Source organism: Erythranthe guttata, chromosome 12 (assembly GCF_056151865.1).
Source record: "Erythranthe guttata isolate IM_541 chromosome 12, IM_541, whole genome shotgun sequence".
Classification (NCBI taxonomy): domain Eukaryota; kingdom Viridiplantae; phylum Streptophyta; class Magnoliopsida; order Lamiales; family Phrymaceae; genus Erythranthe; species Erythranthe guttata.
The window spans coordinates 9,181,588-9,196,650 of NC_142544.1; the positions used below are offsets into that span (position 1 = coordinate 9,181,588).

At 34.1% G+C, this 15,063-nt stretch overlaps 1 protein-coding gene across 1 annotated transcript; it reads right to left on the minus strand.

The window, feature by feature from the left end:
• Positions 1 to 334: 334 nt before the first annotated feature.
• On the minus strand, positions 335 to 5,275 carry LOC105965809 (protein MICRORCHIDIA 7-like). Its single transcript, XM_012990363.2, has 19 exons — positions 4,561 to 5,275; positions 4,155 to 4,229; positions 4,011 to 4,045; positions 3,820 to 3,892; positions 3,589 to 3,681; positions 3,404 to 3,488; positions 3,217 to 3,292; positions 2,967 to 3,095; positions 2,768 to 2,866; positions 2,591 to 2,695; positions 2,336 to 2,491; positions 2,119 to 2,214; positions 1,974 to 2,025; positions 1,747 to 1,858; positions 1,337 to 1,646; positions 1,143 to 1,240; positions 985 to 1,048; positions 731 to 853; positions 335 to 644 (listed from the first exon to the last, which is right to left on the minus strand). Exons 1-19 carry the CDS (start codon positions 4,979 to 4,981, stop codon positions 579 to 581), a joined length of 2,268 nt encoding a protein of 755 aa, XP_012845817.2. The 5' UTR covers positions 4,982 to 5,275; the 3' UTR covers positions 335 to 578.
• Between the last annotated feature and the right edge of the window lie 9,788 nt (positions 5,276 to 15,063).

Consider the following 15,063-nt stretch of genomic DNA (forward strand, 5'->3'; position numbering starts at 1 on the left):
CAAACCCAAACTCACCAACCACGTAAGAAGAACCTAGCCTAAAAATAAAAACATTAGAACGATGAGGAGAGAATCAAGTTCTAAATATTAAACTTTTATTATGTGATTAGATTTTATATAAACGATGAGCAGAGAATCAAGTTCAATTTTTTTTATACGTTTTCAGTATTAACAAATAATATTTAGAAATATATTACACTAAATCTAAAAACCGATTTATTTCCGATATTTCTCCGATTAATCACCACCGCACCGATTTATCGTGTGGCGGTCCCTAACCGCCTCGTACCCGATAACCGATATTTAGAACCTTGTATATACTATTGCACAAGAGTTAGTATAGTAAGAACCCAAAAAATTCAAGCTTTATATTTGTCATATGAATACATATATGTTATATGCATGTACATATTTTCGATATGAATTAGAAATATACGCACACCTCCGTGCATCGCAAGGGTGAATATGATGATTAAATATATCTAACTATAAATTAATAGCAATAAAATTCGAGACGTTCTTAAATTAGGGTCTTTAAGTAATCGCATGTGGAGCCTGTCGTCAAAACCGGCCCTGTGTCAATGCAAACCGGCCTCCAACATCTTCACTTTTCTCAGTAATCCTTCAATAGTTTCAGTAGCCTCCTGCAAAAAGAAAAAAGAATTAACAAGAGCACAAATTAACATCGATAATCGACATTGTCGCTATATATATATACACACACACACACCTTTAATCTTCTTTGCATATGTTGTTGCGCTTGTTCTCGTCGATTTCTTTCTTCTTCAAAAGAAGTCACAAACTTTTCTTGTTCTTGATCCATTTGTTGCATAATATCCGTTGCATCTTGAAGCTGAAAATGGAGAATATTTACATCATCACCTCTCGATATATAGATTGAAAGGAAAAGAAACGATAAACCAATCAACCCACTCGTGTAATTGAGATATTACATTATCTCACGATAAAAATCAAATTAATTACCTGGTTTTTCAGCGCCGTGTTCTTGTCCTCTTCATTTTGCAAATCATGCAATGCATTCGTCAAACTGCAAATACAAAATCAAGGGCTCAAAATATATTATTAAAAAAAAAAAAACGCCGATATAGATTCCTATTGCATTAGTAGTTTAGTTACTATACCTATTTCTCAAGTTTCGATTCTCGTCCATCAACTTAAGAACCATTTCAGTAAGTGAAGAAAACGGTGGTGTAGGTCCAGCTTTGTTGACATCTTCTATCTATTTTTTTTTCACATACCGAAAAATAATTAAGATAATTAGTAAATGCATGAGAAGCTGAAAAATTAAACCAAAAAACACGATTTCGTTTATTACCTTGACAAGCATGTTCGAAGGCTGAGCATCTTGTGGTGGAAACATTGATTCAGGCGCCACTCGTAATGGAGAAGAAGAAGACGAGGTGTTATGATTTACAGCTGGCTGTGCCTCAAACCGATTTCTCTCTCTAACAACAGGCGATGATTTTTGGCCCTTTTTGCCGTTCCATTTCGGGGCCGACGTTGTATTATGTGTGGAGTTCGACTTATCGTCAGCATTAGGCGGTGATGCTTCTTCTTTCTCGGGGGAAACGGGCTTCTTTGAGTGACGCCTTTGAGCGTAACCAATCAGGTGGCAATTTGTAGACCTGTTAAATAAATTATATATTTTTTTTCCAAATCAGTAAATTATATATATTCACTAGATTATAAGAAAAATAAAAATAAATTGAAAAAAGGAGAACAAACCAATAAGTCTTCTGCAAATGTATCAGTCTAGCCTCGAGTCTAGAAAGCGCAGTTGTGCGCTCAAATCCCTGTTTATCGTGTGCCGGCTCGACAAAATTCGCTTCCAAAACACCTTAAAAAAATACGTAAAGCGAGAAATATATACGATGTAATTATCGTTTTTTTTAAATCCACATGATTATATTTTATATAACAAATGTAAATCGAAATACTCGTAAAAATAATACCTATGACTCCTCGACCGTCACTTCCCGAGGCGTTCCACAGCCTCCAAAACGGCTGATTTTACAAAAATAAAATAAAATAAATTATATTGATTACGAAAAAATTAAAGAAAAATAAAGAGAGTAGAAAGTTAGAAACAAAACTAACCCTAATAAGTCTGTTCTTATGATATACATTGAACCCTTGAACATCAATATGATGTCCTGCATCTTTAATAAATCCAAGTGTTACAGCTGCAGACATCTGTTGCAACAATATAAGATTAAAAAATATATAATTACTTAAATAATTATGGGCCCGTTTTTGCGTATAGCACGAAAGATTAGAGGGTGGTAAAAAAATACTAATTAATATTTTTAATTACATTAGGATCTTTGGATGATGCACAAGCTACCGGCTTGTAAACATGCTTTTGAGGGTGAATCAAATCATCAACTATGTCGTGATATTCGACTTCCTTTCCTCGTAAGATGATCGAGAAACCAGGTGGAATCCTACGGTACAAAATCGACGCATAGCTCTGTAAAAAAAATTAAACATGTAATAAAAAATTAATTAACGACGTTTATAAAAGAAGGAAAAACAAATTAACGAGAAAAAACGAGTATTATATCTGTACCCGCAACGAGTGTCGATAAGTAAGAAACCGCCTAGAGCTTGGGTGGTCATTTGCTATTGTCATTAACTTCTTGTCATCTCTGTTGCCAGCTCTAGTTTGAATGTCCTGAAATAAAATAAAATAAAAATTATAAATATGAAAAATAATTAAATAGTATTCGAGTATGAAAAAACGTACATTTTGATCGGCCTCGAAATCGAGTTCTAGTAATCCTTCGTCGTCCTCCCAGAGATTATAGATTACGATACGTGTTCCTTGATCTTCCAAGAAATTAAACTAGACAAAAAATTAAGCATACAATTAGTTAATAGAAGTTATAAGCTATAGTCGTAATATAATAATATATATATCAAACTTCGGAAAATCGAAATAGTACCTGTCCTACGAGTTCTTCTTCGCTATCATACGGAGACCATTGCACGACGGTTTCAAGATTTCTTTGCCAGCATTCGTCGGATGATTTCAAACGCTTGTTCCATGTTTCTCCCGTTTTCTCATAATCGACCTAAACAATCAAATAAACCACATCATAAATCCGTGCAACACGTTTTCCTATATATATTATTTACGTATTTACAGTTTGTCCATAAGAATAAATTGTTAATAGACCAGCAAATTAAACTCACAATCGGAACTATTATATCTTCCTTCCCGGTATTCTGCAAGAACGTAAACGACAGCAATCCGATGCTTTGTGTTGTGCTACAAGGCAAAAAAATATATATAAACATCGATAAATATAATCGCCCCATATTTCGATTGTCATTAAAAAATCGGAAAAAAAAAAAAAAAAAAAAAAAAAAAGAAAAGTACCTTAGCCCGTACTTGCCCCGACAGCGCGAGAAAACAATCACGTCTGCTCCGAGCCTCATGCTACTAGTCTTGAAACCATTTCCATCTGTCGAAATGAAACGAAATATTTGTTGATGTCATTATAATTAATTTATTATAGATGAATGATGTCTTCGTAAAAGAATGTTAGTTGACCGACGACGTACATTGACCAATAGTGTTTGCCATCTTGCTTTTTGCAGAATACCCGAGCGACATGCACTGCCGCATCTTATCCGGAGTCATGCCGCCACCGTTATCTGCATATCCATAATTATTAATTAGTAGCCACAAAAATAGAATTAAACTAATATAGTATAACACATTGCAAGATTAACTTGTAATTTGGCAATTAATTAAAAAAAAAAAAAAAAAAAAAACAAAGGATTATTTAATACCTTGAACAACCAACATCTTAGTATTGGCTTTCATAACCATATCAACATTGACATAGGTAGCTCCATTACACACCTAAATTAATTTAATGAATATATATATAACATCAAAAATTTGTTGATATACGAAACAAAATAAATACAACAATTACAAAAATAAAATATAGTCAAGGCCACTGTAATGAAACAAGTACCTCGTCCAAGGCATTGTCTAGAAGCTCAGCAAAAGCTGAAATAAATAAAAAGAAATTCACAGTTAGGGGATACATTAAAAATAAAAAAAATCAAATAAATTATTATAACTATATAAAAAAAAAATTAATTAAATAACTACTTACCTCCCAAAGCCCATTTGTGACTGGTAGCATTTGAATGCAAGAATCTAGGATGAACCCTAACGTGATCCATGTCAGCTGCAAAAAAATATTACACACTGTCAATTGTCATTACATTTAAATAATTATACTTTTACTGCCTTGAGATTGGACTAATATCGGATCTAATGTGGTGCTAAGAGCTATTAAATATAAATTTAATCTAATTAATATATAACCAACCGCATAACTTTGGATAAATCTGAATAGAATTTTATTTAATTTACACTCTTAGTTTCGTGCATAAAGTAGATTTAATACTATTTACCACGCACTTAATGATGAAAAATAAATAAAAAATTGAAACAATTACTAAACATGAAATATTAAATATTAATAAATCAAGAAAGAAATATGTCAGTAAGCGTACCAAGTGAAACGTCGCCGCCGTTAGAGATTCCCTCGTAATCTCCGGCTCTCCAGAACTGCTTACAGTTACGCACCACAGCCGCAGTATTAGTGGTAACCGCCGCCCGCTTCCCTTTTTCCGCCGCCGCCGCCGAAACATTATTAATCTCTTCCCTCACCGGAACCATAGCATTACCTGCGGTAATAGGCGGCGCGGCGGCGGTTGGTTTTTCTGGCCGGATAGGATCGAGGAATCCAGCCGGCAGAACCGCTTCGACTCTCTGCTTCTTGTTCGGGTTAAGTTGGGTACCAAACTCATCTTCATCGGAATCGCTGCTACTGCTACCGATACTGATTAACGAAATTGTTTGACGGCTGCGATTCTTTTTCATAAACATGTCTGATGATGATTCAGAGGGTTCTTGTTTGATGTAGTTACTCATTATTATCAAGCCAACAAACAAACAAACAAATTAAAATAGGTGTTTCACTTTTCAACAAAAGTCTATCCTTTTTTTCTACTTGTTTTCTTTTTGTTGTTATTGTTGTGTTTATATAAGAGTTAGAGAGAGATATATATAGAGAGAGAGTAGGAGAGGTGGGGTGGAGTGGGGAGAGAGGGGGAGAGTTTGTAGGGGAAGAGGTGGGGTGGGGTGGGGGAGAGGGGAAGAGTTTGTAGGGGAAGAGGTTATGTAGAGAAGGATTACTTTTCCAAAGTAAAGGAAATTTAATGGAACAAGGAAATTAGTATATACCAAAGATCTCCTACTTAGATTAAATGTATCTTTACAATCTTTCCAACTTAAAACAAATATATATATATATATATATATATATATATATATATATATATATATATGTATATATATGGACTATTTTCTCTCTAGTTTTATTTTAATGAGGATAGATTCCTTTTCCTTTACTAGTGAGAGACCCATTCTTTTTTGAGTAAAAAACAGTTTACCTCTAAATTAAGATCAATTTTGCGCTTTGCCCCCCAAACAATTTTTTTTTTGCAAAATTTTACCCGAACTCGATATTTTGTTGCACGGTGGCTATGTTCAGGCAAGATCCACCGAAATCTGAAACATGTGCAGATCACGTGAGTTTGAAAGGGGCAAAATCACTTATTTTTCCCGGCCTCTAGGAAACGGTGCCGTATCGCTTGGACAGAATGGAGGGGGACGATAGGGTTTCGACGAGGCGGTTCCTCACGGCGTCGCGCGTGCGCTCGGTCGGTGGCCAAATGCTGAAGGAGACGTTGGGGTATTTCTCGGCGGTGGTGGTGTTTGAGATCTCGGATTGAGGGGCTGACTGCTCGATTTCGGCCATGGCGGTGGCTGAAGGGGGGATATCTTGGGTTTGAGGAATTTCTTTTGCGGATTCAATGTTGTCGCGTTTTTTTTTTTTTCTCTTCCTTTTTTTACTATGGAGTAAAAAATGAAAAAGTAATTAAATAATAAAGAGTAATATTTAATGTCAAGTTAAAAACACAAAAAGTGAAACGGGTCAATGGGTGTGGTTAAGAAAGATTGAGACCTTTGACGGTGGTATTTTATTAATTATTATTCATTTATTACTCCTAATTAAATTTGTATTAATAATATTATTATTAGTTTTTAAATAATTCCAACTTTTACGTACCAATAAATAATTTTGTATTATGAGTTATTATTTATATTGTGTTATTAAATATTTTATGCAAATGATGAAAATCAAATAAATTTCGAAATTCCATCAATACTACAAACTTCGACACTAAATTTATGAGTATTGGTAGCGAAGTTTGACGTATTAACTGAAAATTGATAGTGTGGTGAGCTTTTGAATATTGAGTAATTAAAATAAATGGTCGTGAACTTCTTCAAGTCGATTAAAAAGTGACACCGAACTTGTGAAATTGACTGAAATTTTAAAGTGAACTTTAAAATTTGGCGATGAAAATTTGAAAATTCGACAAAGGGCCCTTTATGTTCAATGAATGCGCCAAAACATCTCTCTTCGTGCTCAAATAATGCGTTGCAACATTTTATAAACACGTTTATATTGTTTTCATAGATTTTTAGCTATTAAAAATATGGGGTATTTTTGTAAATAAAAGTGCGAAAAACTCTTACTGAAAAAAAAAAGGAAGTTGAATGTAATAAGTTGAAACATGAAGGATGTAGGTGTAAATATCAAGGTTTCAAAACAAAATCAAATAGTGAACTTTAAAATATCGATGTGATGTACATGGGCCAAAAATATGATGAGGCCCAAAAATTATAACTATAATATTTGGGCCCAATCATCAATTAAAAGCCCAAGATCACATTCCTGGCCCATAGTAAGATTCCGTATATAAATGCTTTACGTTTATTGATAAAAGGTAATTTTTATTCGAGAGACATTAGAATATTTTCTTCTCGTATTTTCTCTGATATTCTTCTCTTGGAATCTTGATAAGGGACGTCAAATTGGATTCGAGTTGCAAAATAACTATTTAATTCGGAGAAGAGTTATTAATGGGCATTGGTGGAAATATCGAAAGAAATTATGGAAAAGTAAGGGTTTTCGAAAAACTCAAATTGTATTTGAGTACGAAACGAACTCTATCTCAAGTGAAACGGCGCAAGGAACAAAACTCGTGAGCAAAGCTCATGAATCACGTCAAATTTCAGCAATCCAACGTCGTTTAGACTCCCAAAAGTTCGTTTTTGCTATTTTAGGTAAGTTTTAGAAAATTAATATCAAATCATAGAAAAATCGGATTATGATTCCGTAAATTGGGTTGTTCCCAAAATTACGAGATCTACTAGAATCAGACTCTAACTCGTTTTTGCCGTTTTTGGTAATTTTTAGTATTTTCTTATTTTAATTAGGGTTTTCAGTTTTTTAGTATATTAGCTGCCTTAGGACTTTATTTTAGAAGAATTTCGAATTTTAATAAAATCTTTAGAGTTTTCTCTATTTTTCTGGTGGATTCCAGAGTTTTCGGTGGATTCCGAATGTTATTTTGTTCTATAGGATTAATTCGTAGAAATTAATTCTTTACCGTGCTTCCGTTCTGCGTCAGTTGGCATCAGTAGCGAGGTTTTTCCTGGTTAGATGGCGAAAGGTGCGAAACATGGAGACAACAACTACGTTGGCGATGACCGCGGGGTTGAGAAACCACAAAATCTGCGGTTGGTGCGCGAGGGATTTGCCCTTGACAACAACAACAACAGAAGGACTGAATCTAACACGATGATTGCCGACGTTGTAGCCCGAGGTACATATGTTAGACACGATTATCATGGACCTGTTCAACTTCAATCAAGGTATGATAACTACTCAAAGGTGAGCGGCAACTCTTATTTTGAAGAAAACCCACCTATAAAGAGGCAAAAGGATCGTGATAAATATCGGGTAAGAGCTGAAATTCCTTCTTTTAGTGGAAATTTTCTTGAAGTTGAGGATTTTATCAATTGGGTGTCAGAAGTCGAAAATTATTTTGAATTGATGGGTATTTTGCCGAATAAGATGGTAAAATTGGTAAGGTGTGAGTTAAAGGGTTGTGCAGCCGCATGGTGGGATGAAATACAGAGGAAGAGAGCTAGACAAGAAAAATTTCCAATCCAATCATGGAGGAGGATGAGAAAAATGTTAATGGATCGTTTTTTACCCCTAGGTTATGAGCAACGTCTATTACAACTATATCATAATTGTTCGCAAGGGAGTAGGATCTGTTAACAAGTATACTGCTGAGTTTATGAGACTAGCAAACTTAAATAACCTGCAAGAATCCGAAAGTATGGAAATTTCAAGGTACTTGCAAGGATTGAATATTTCAATCCGTCTTAGGATGGGGTGGCGCGCATTCGACTCCCTTGAAGAGGCTGAAGAGTTTGCATGGAGCGAGGAATATTATCAGAAGCGAAATAGTTCTTCTAGAAAAATCAAAGATGTTCCACCCGTTGCCAAAGTTTTTTTTTTTTTTTTTTTGACATAACCCGTTGCCAAAGTTAAGAAGGCACAAGATACTTCATTCGTTATTCAAGAACCCAGTTTGGTGGAGGATCATGGCCTACGAGTTAACAAAGTTGAAGAAGAAATTGTTGATGCAAAAGTTAAAATTAGCGTAGCTATAATTAACGATGGCATTAATAAAATAAAGGTGAAAGTCGATGAAGTTGAAGGGGGAGTCAACGAGGTTGAAGAGAGCATCAACAAAGTCGAAGATAGCGTCAACGTGGTAGAAGAGAACGTTAGCAAGGTTGAAGAGGAAAAGGTTGAAGAGGAAGTTGTCGTAAAGGTTAAAAGTAGCGTAGCTATTATTAACGATGGCATTAACGAAGTCAAAGTGAACATCGACGAAGTTGAAGGGACATTCAACGAGCTTGAAGCGAGCATCAACAACGTTGAAGAGAGCGACAATAGCGTAGAAGACAATGTTAGCAAGCTTGAAGAAGAAGTCGATGAGTTTAAAGAGTGTGTTAAAAGTAAATTTGAGGAAGAGTTTGAAGTTGTAGAATTTGTTCAAGAAGAGGAAGGTGCACGAGAAGAGAAGGTACAAGTGGATTGCGTTGAGGTATGTGATCTAATTGTAGATAGTGTTTGCTGTGAAGTTCTTGTATCGGAGAAATTGGTGGAGCCATTGGGATTTTCTATTAAGAAGCCAATTTTACCAACGCCTCGTTTGGAAGAAGATTTTGTAAGCGAGATTTTTGTGCCGGAAATATTGGTGGAGCACTTGAAGTTGTTTGCAAAGAAATATGCATCGCTATATTTTGATCATAGCTCGAGGTCGAGCTCTTTTGAAGAAGAGGAGATTGATAAGGGACGTCAAATTGGATTCGAGTTGCAAAATAACTATTTAATTCGGAGAAGAGTTATTAATGGGCATTGGTGGAAATATCGAAAGAAATTATGGAAAAGTAAGGGTTTTCGAAAAACTCAAATTGTATTTGAGTACGAAACGAACTCTATCTCAAGTGAAACGGCGCAAGGGACAAAACTCATGAGCAAAGCTCATGAATCACGTCAAATTTCAACAATCCAACATCGTTTAGACTCCCAAAAGTTCGTTTTTGCTATTTTAGGTAAGTTTTAGAAAATTAATATCAAATCATAGAAAAATCGGATTAGGATTCCGTAAATTGGGTTGTTCCCAAAATTACGAGATCTACTAGAATCAGACTCTAAATCGTTTTTGCCGTTTTTGGTAATTTTTAGTATTTTCTTATTTTAATTAGGGTTTTCAGTTTTTTAGTATAAATAGCTGCCTTAGGACTTTATTTTAGAAGAATTTCGAATTTTAATAAAATCTTTAGAGTTTTCTCTATTTTTCTGGTGGATTCCAGAGTTTTCGGTGGATTCCGAATGTTATTTTGTTCTATAGGATTAATTCGTAGAAATTACCGTGCTTCCGTTCTGCATCAAATCTGGACTGACTTAAGCATCGGAGGGTTTTCGCCGGAACCAAGCTTCGGCACCCTAACGTATATTTTTCTTACGCAGGAAACGCCTAATCCATCGAATCGAAGAAGATCATCACAAGACCGTGTCGATTCTTGAATATTCGTTGCAGGTTTAATTTGAGGTGATTGGAGTTAACTTATTGTTGACCGCATCACGATGAAAATTAGAAAATCGACAACGCACCGTTGGTGGTTAAATAATGCGCCGAAACATCACCCTTCATGTTCGAAAAATGCGCAAAAACATCATCGTTCATGCTCGAAGAATGCGCCGCAACATTTTATAGACACGCGCACATTGTTTTCATATATTTTTAGCTAAAATAAAAATTTAGGGCATTTTTGCAAATAAAAGTGCGAAAAACTTCTATTTAAGAAATCCGCTTGAATTTTGAAGGGCAATAACTAAACTAAGAAAAAATGGTGGAAAGAACAAAGTTTGGCATTTTTTTGGTGCCCGCATGGTGGAAAGAACAAAGTTTGGCATTTTTTTGGTGGCCGACAGGATGGTGGCAGGCTGACAGCTTTCGTTTCTTTTTTCTTTTTTTTTTTTTCCTTTTTTTTTAAATTTTATCTTTTAATGATTAGTTTATATTAATATATATGATATAAAATAATGGACAAATTTATCCCTACAAATTTCACGTGCAAAGCACATGATTTCCCATTCCGGTCAAAATTGCCGGAATATTCCTTTTAGGAGGCACCGTGCAATGAATTAACGAGTTTAGGTAAAATCGTGCAATTTTTTTTTTGTTTGGGGGAAAAAGTGCAAAACAGCCTTTAGTTTAGAGGGCAAATTGCTTTTTACTCTTCTTTTTTTATTCTCAAATTTACCCTTTCTCTGTTCACTACCTATTATACACTACTTTGATTCATTTTTTTTTTTTTTTTTTTGTATTTTTATTTTAATTTTCGTTTTTTTATTTATTTCTTCTTTCAAAAAAATATTTAAAAGAAAATATTCTTTTAACTTTTTATTATATTTTTCATAAATATTTTTTTACTATATTTTTTTTTCTTCAGTTAAAATAACTATATTTTAATAAAATAACTATTATTAAAATAACTGTTATTATTAAAACAATATGATTAAAACAATTATATATCTCCAGCAACTCTCATTTATCAAAATCAACTATTTGTTAAATCAACTATTATATTCAACTAAAAAGTAATAAAAACAACTATATTGCTGTACGAAAACAACTATATTGTTGTACGAAAAATATCTATAAATCTATAAATAACACCACACAATTTCAACAAAATCAAACATCCATTATACTATTGATTGAACACAAAATTAGCCTTCTATATAAGAATTCAACCAAAAACTCCAATTAAGAAAATTAAGATTCGAGAATTGGGTTCCCAAAAAAAAATCAGAGAAGAAGAAGAAGAACAACAACAACAATGAAACAATGTTGGCGGTGGTCTGTATTGAAATCTCAGACGCAATATCAACCCTAGCGACGCTGCATAATCTCGTCTTTCTCCCTAGCGAAAACCCTAACGCCGTCCTTGACGAGAGAATCCCATGGGTGAAGACCGTCTTCTTTTCGCGTCGGTGGAGGGAGGTACGCCGTTGGGAGAAGAGAGTAACAATGGCGGCGCAGAGATGGAAGAGGGTTGGAGGCGGTAGCAGAACACAGATGGAAGAGAGTTGGAGGTGGCGATGTGTAGAGAGAAAAGAGAGAGAATAATAAGAGAAATAGAGAGAACGTGAAATATGTTTGGTTATTTTAGATATAAGGGCAAATGACAAATAGACCCATGACAAGGGCATTTAATTAAAAGAGGGACATCCAACTTTTTTGTCTTTCAAATAAATCTAACCCATTCAAACTTATTTGCAAATAAGAAAAATCCCTTTATATATACCAAAATTACCCCCAAATTCATTGAAACCCAATTCAACTCCAATTTCATGATTTACACCCTAATTAAGCCCAATTTCATCAATTAACCAATTTTAACCCTAATTTCAATTTTGACCCCAATTTTGACCCGCCACCACCGGAGCCGCCGATCGCCGCCGTTGACCGGCGTTGACTTTTTTTTTTGTTTTTTTTGAAAAACTTTTTTTCCTTGAAATTTTTTTCCGGCCGGTCAACTGCTGTTGACTGCCGGGTCTCCGACGTTGACTATTTTTTTTTTTTAATAATTTTGTTTTTTCTTAAAAATAATATTTTAATTAATATTACTGTCTTGGCTGCTAATTTACTATCTCCGGCAGTTATTTAACTATCGGAGACAGTTATTTAACAACTAATTGACTTTGTTTTTTCTTCAGAAATATTTTAATTAATATTACTGTCTTTGCTACTAAATTACTGTCTCCAGCAGTTATTTAACTGTCAGAGGGAGAGTAATTTAAGTGTTAATTGATTTTTTTCTAAAAATATTTTAATTAATATTACTGTATTCGTTGCTAAATTACTGTCTCCAGCAGTAATTTAACTGTCGGAGACAGTAATTTAACTGTTAATTGACTTTTTTATTCTTAAAAAAAATATTTTTAATTAATATTACTGTATTTGTTGCAAAATTACTGTCTCCAGCAGTTATTTAACCGTCGGAGACAGCAATTTAACTGCTAATTGACTTTTTTTTTTTTGAAATTTTTTTTCTTAATTTTTTTTTAATAATATTACTGCCTTGGCTGCTAAATTACTGTCTCCAACAGTAATTTAACTGTCTTAGACAGTAATATTAATAATATTACTGTTCGGGAAAATAATATTCATAATATTACTGTCCCAAACAGTAATATATTGTCTGAGACAGTAATTTAGAGGCCAAGACAGTAATATTAATTAAAATATTTTTTTCTAAGAAAAAGAAAATTCAAAAAAAAAAAAAAAAATCAACGCCGGAGACCGTTGGTCAACCACCGGTCAACGGTGGTTGACCGACCGGAAAAAAATTTCAGGAAAAAAAAATTTAAAAAAACAAAAGTCAACGCCGGAATCTGGCCGGAAAAAAAAAATTTAGAAAAAAAATTATTTTCTGAAAAAAATAATATTTTGGGGGTTAATGTGATATATTTGTTTAAATCCATGGTCAATGTGTAATTTTAAGGAAGTTAGAGCATAAATGATGAAATTAATAAGAATTATATTATGGAGGGTATTTTAGACTAAAGACATGAGGATGGGTTTAATTGAGAGACTGTTTTTTTTTTGGACCAAAATGCATTTAAGTCCCATGTGATGGGCCTTTTTGCCATTCGCCCTAGATATAATAGGGCAAATTAGGTATATTAGTAATGTCAAAAACAATATTAATTAAAAATAAATTATTTAATATAAGGTGGGGGGTTTTCACTAATAATGAAAAGGAGGTAGGGCTGACAATCGGGCCATGTGAGTCGAGCTTGGGTTGGCTCAAGCTCACATACCATCGGGCCTCGTTATTACAGGCTCAAGCTCACATACCATCGGGCCTCATTAGTATAGGCTCAAGCTCGGCTCGTGTATTTTTTCGGGTTTCGGGTTTATATCGGGCCCCATTACTATATAATTTTAATGAGTAAAAAAAATTATAAAAACATGTAATAAACAAGTTTTACCTTCATTAAAGCCAATCCTTCAAAACTTAAACGATATTTGCAAGTTATTGAAAATATTTAAAAACAAGACCAAAAGAAGTAAAAAGATTAGTAACTCTTGTCATTGGAAACATTTTATATTCTCAAATTTCGGTGATAAATTTCAGTAATTGGATATCGATGTATTTTTTGCATTTGATCCCTATTTTACTTATTTTCCCCGCCACCGCCATCGCTACCACTTAATTCATTTTATTTTGATAAATAAAATAATCTTATACGGTTGTAACTTGTATGTTGTGATAGCATTACAATAATAAATATATTATATATTTTATTATTAACCTAATCGATCGGGCCTTATTCGGGTTGAGCCATAGTAGGCTCAAACTCGGCTCATAAATAAGTCGGGTTTAATAAAATGGCTCAAACTCGGCCCGGCTCACCAAAAAGTAGGTTCGGCTCAAATATAATCGGGCCGAGCCATCGGGCCTCGGTTGGGCCCGACTCAATTGCCGGTCCTAAATATAGGTAAATGAATTGGGGGTTTTCACTAATTATCCCATATATATATATAAATAACAAAATATGGGAAAATTAGAGAAAAACCCCGTCTAGGAAATATAGTTAAGAAAACATTTCCTCCCAAAAATAATTAGAGAAAACTTCTTTAGCTAATATTCTACCCATGTGATATTTTCATAATTCTAAAACTACCTTTAATCATACAATTTCAAAACCATAATCTTCTTTTTATTTCATTCAGCTGCTTTTCTCTCTTCTTTGTTTTCTCTCCTCTGTTTTTTTTTTCTCTCTCTCTGTTTTTTCCGGCAATCTTCTCCGCCGCTGCCGCCGTCGCCGGAAGATGGAGAAAGAAAGAAGAGGAAGCACCCATAAAACATTATAAATGATTTTGATAGTGCTTCTGAAATCGAATGCTGGGATTGCTACATCGGCGGCGAAAATAGGTAAAATTATCGATTTGTCGCCGGAATCGGATTTTGATGGGTGGTGGTTTTTCTTTGGTTGGTGGTGCGAGTTGTAATTTTATTTATTTATTTGTAATAAAAAACCGTCATAATATCAAAGTAAGGTGGTGATGGTGTGTTGTGGCGGTGGTGTGGTGACGATGGAAAGGCAGATTTAGGGTTCTTTGGTGGATCGGGCGGAGGACAGCGCGTGTAGAGAATTTCGCGCAGGCTGAAATCTTAATCGACTATGTACATATTCATAGTCGATTAAGCTAATCGACTATGCTCTGGCAGTCGATTAATGTTGATCGACTCCATTTTTTTTTGAATTTTTTGTTTATTGATTCCAATTGTATAAATCATTTATAATGTTTGTATATTTTTTGTTTTTGTAATATATAGTTGATTTTGCATTTTTTCGCAGTTGTGATTTGTTATTTTTAGTAGCAAATTCTTAATCGACTACGCTTCACATCATAGTCAATTAATATGCTTCAGTGACTCCAATTTTTTATTTGTTTTTGGATTTTTTGTTTATTGATTCCAATTGTATAAATCAATTA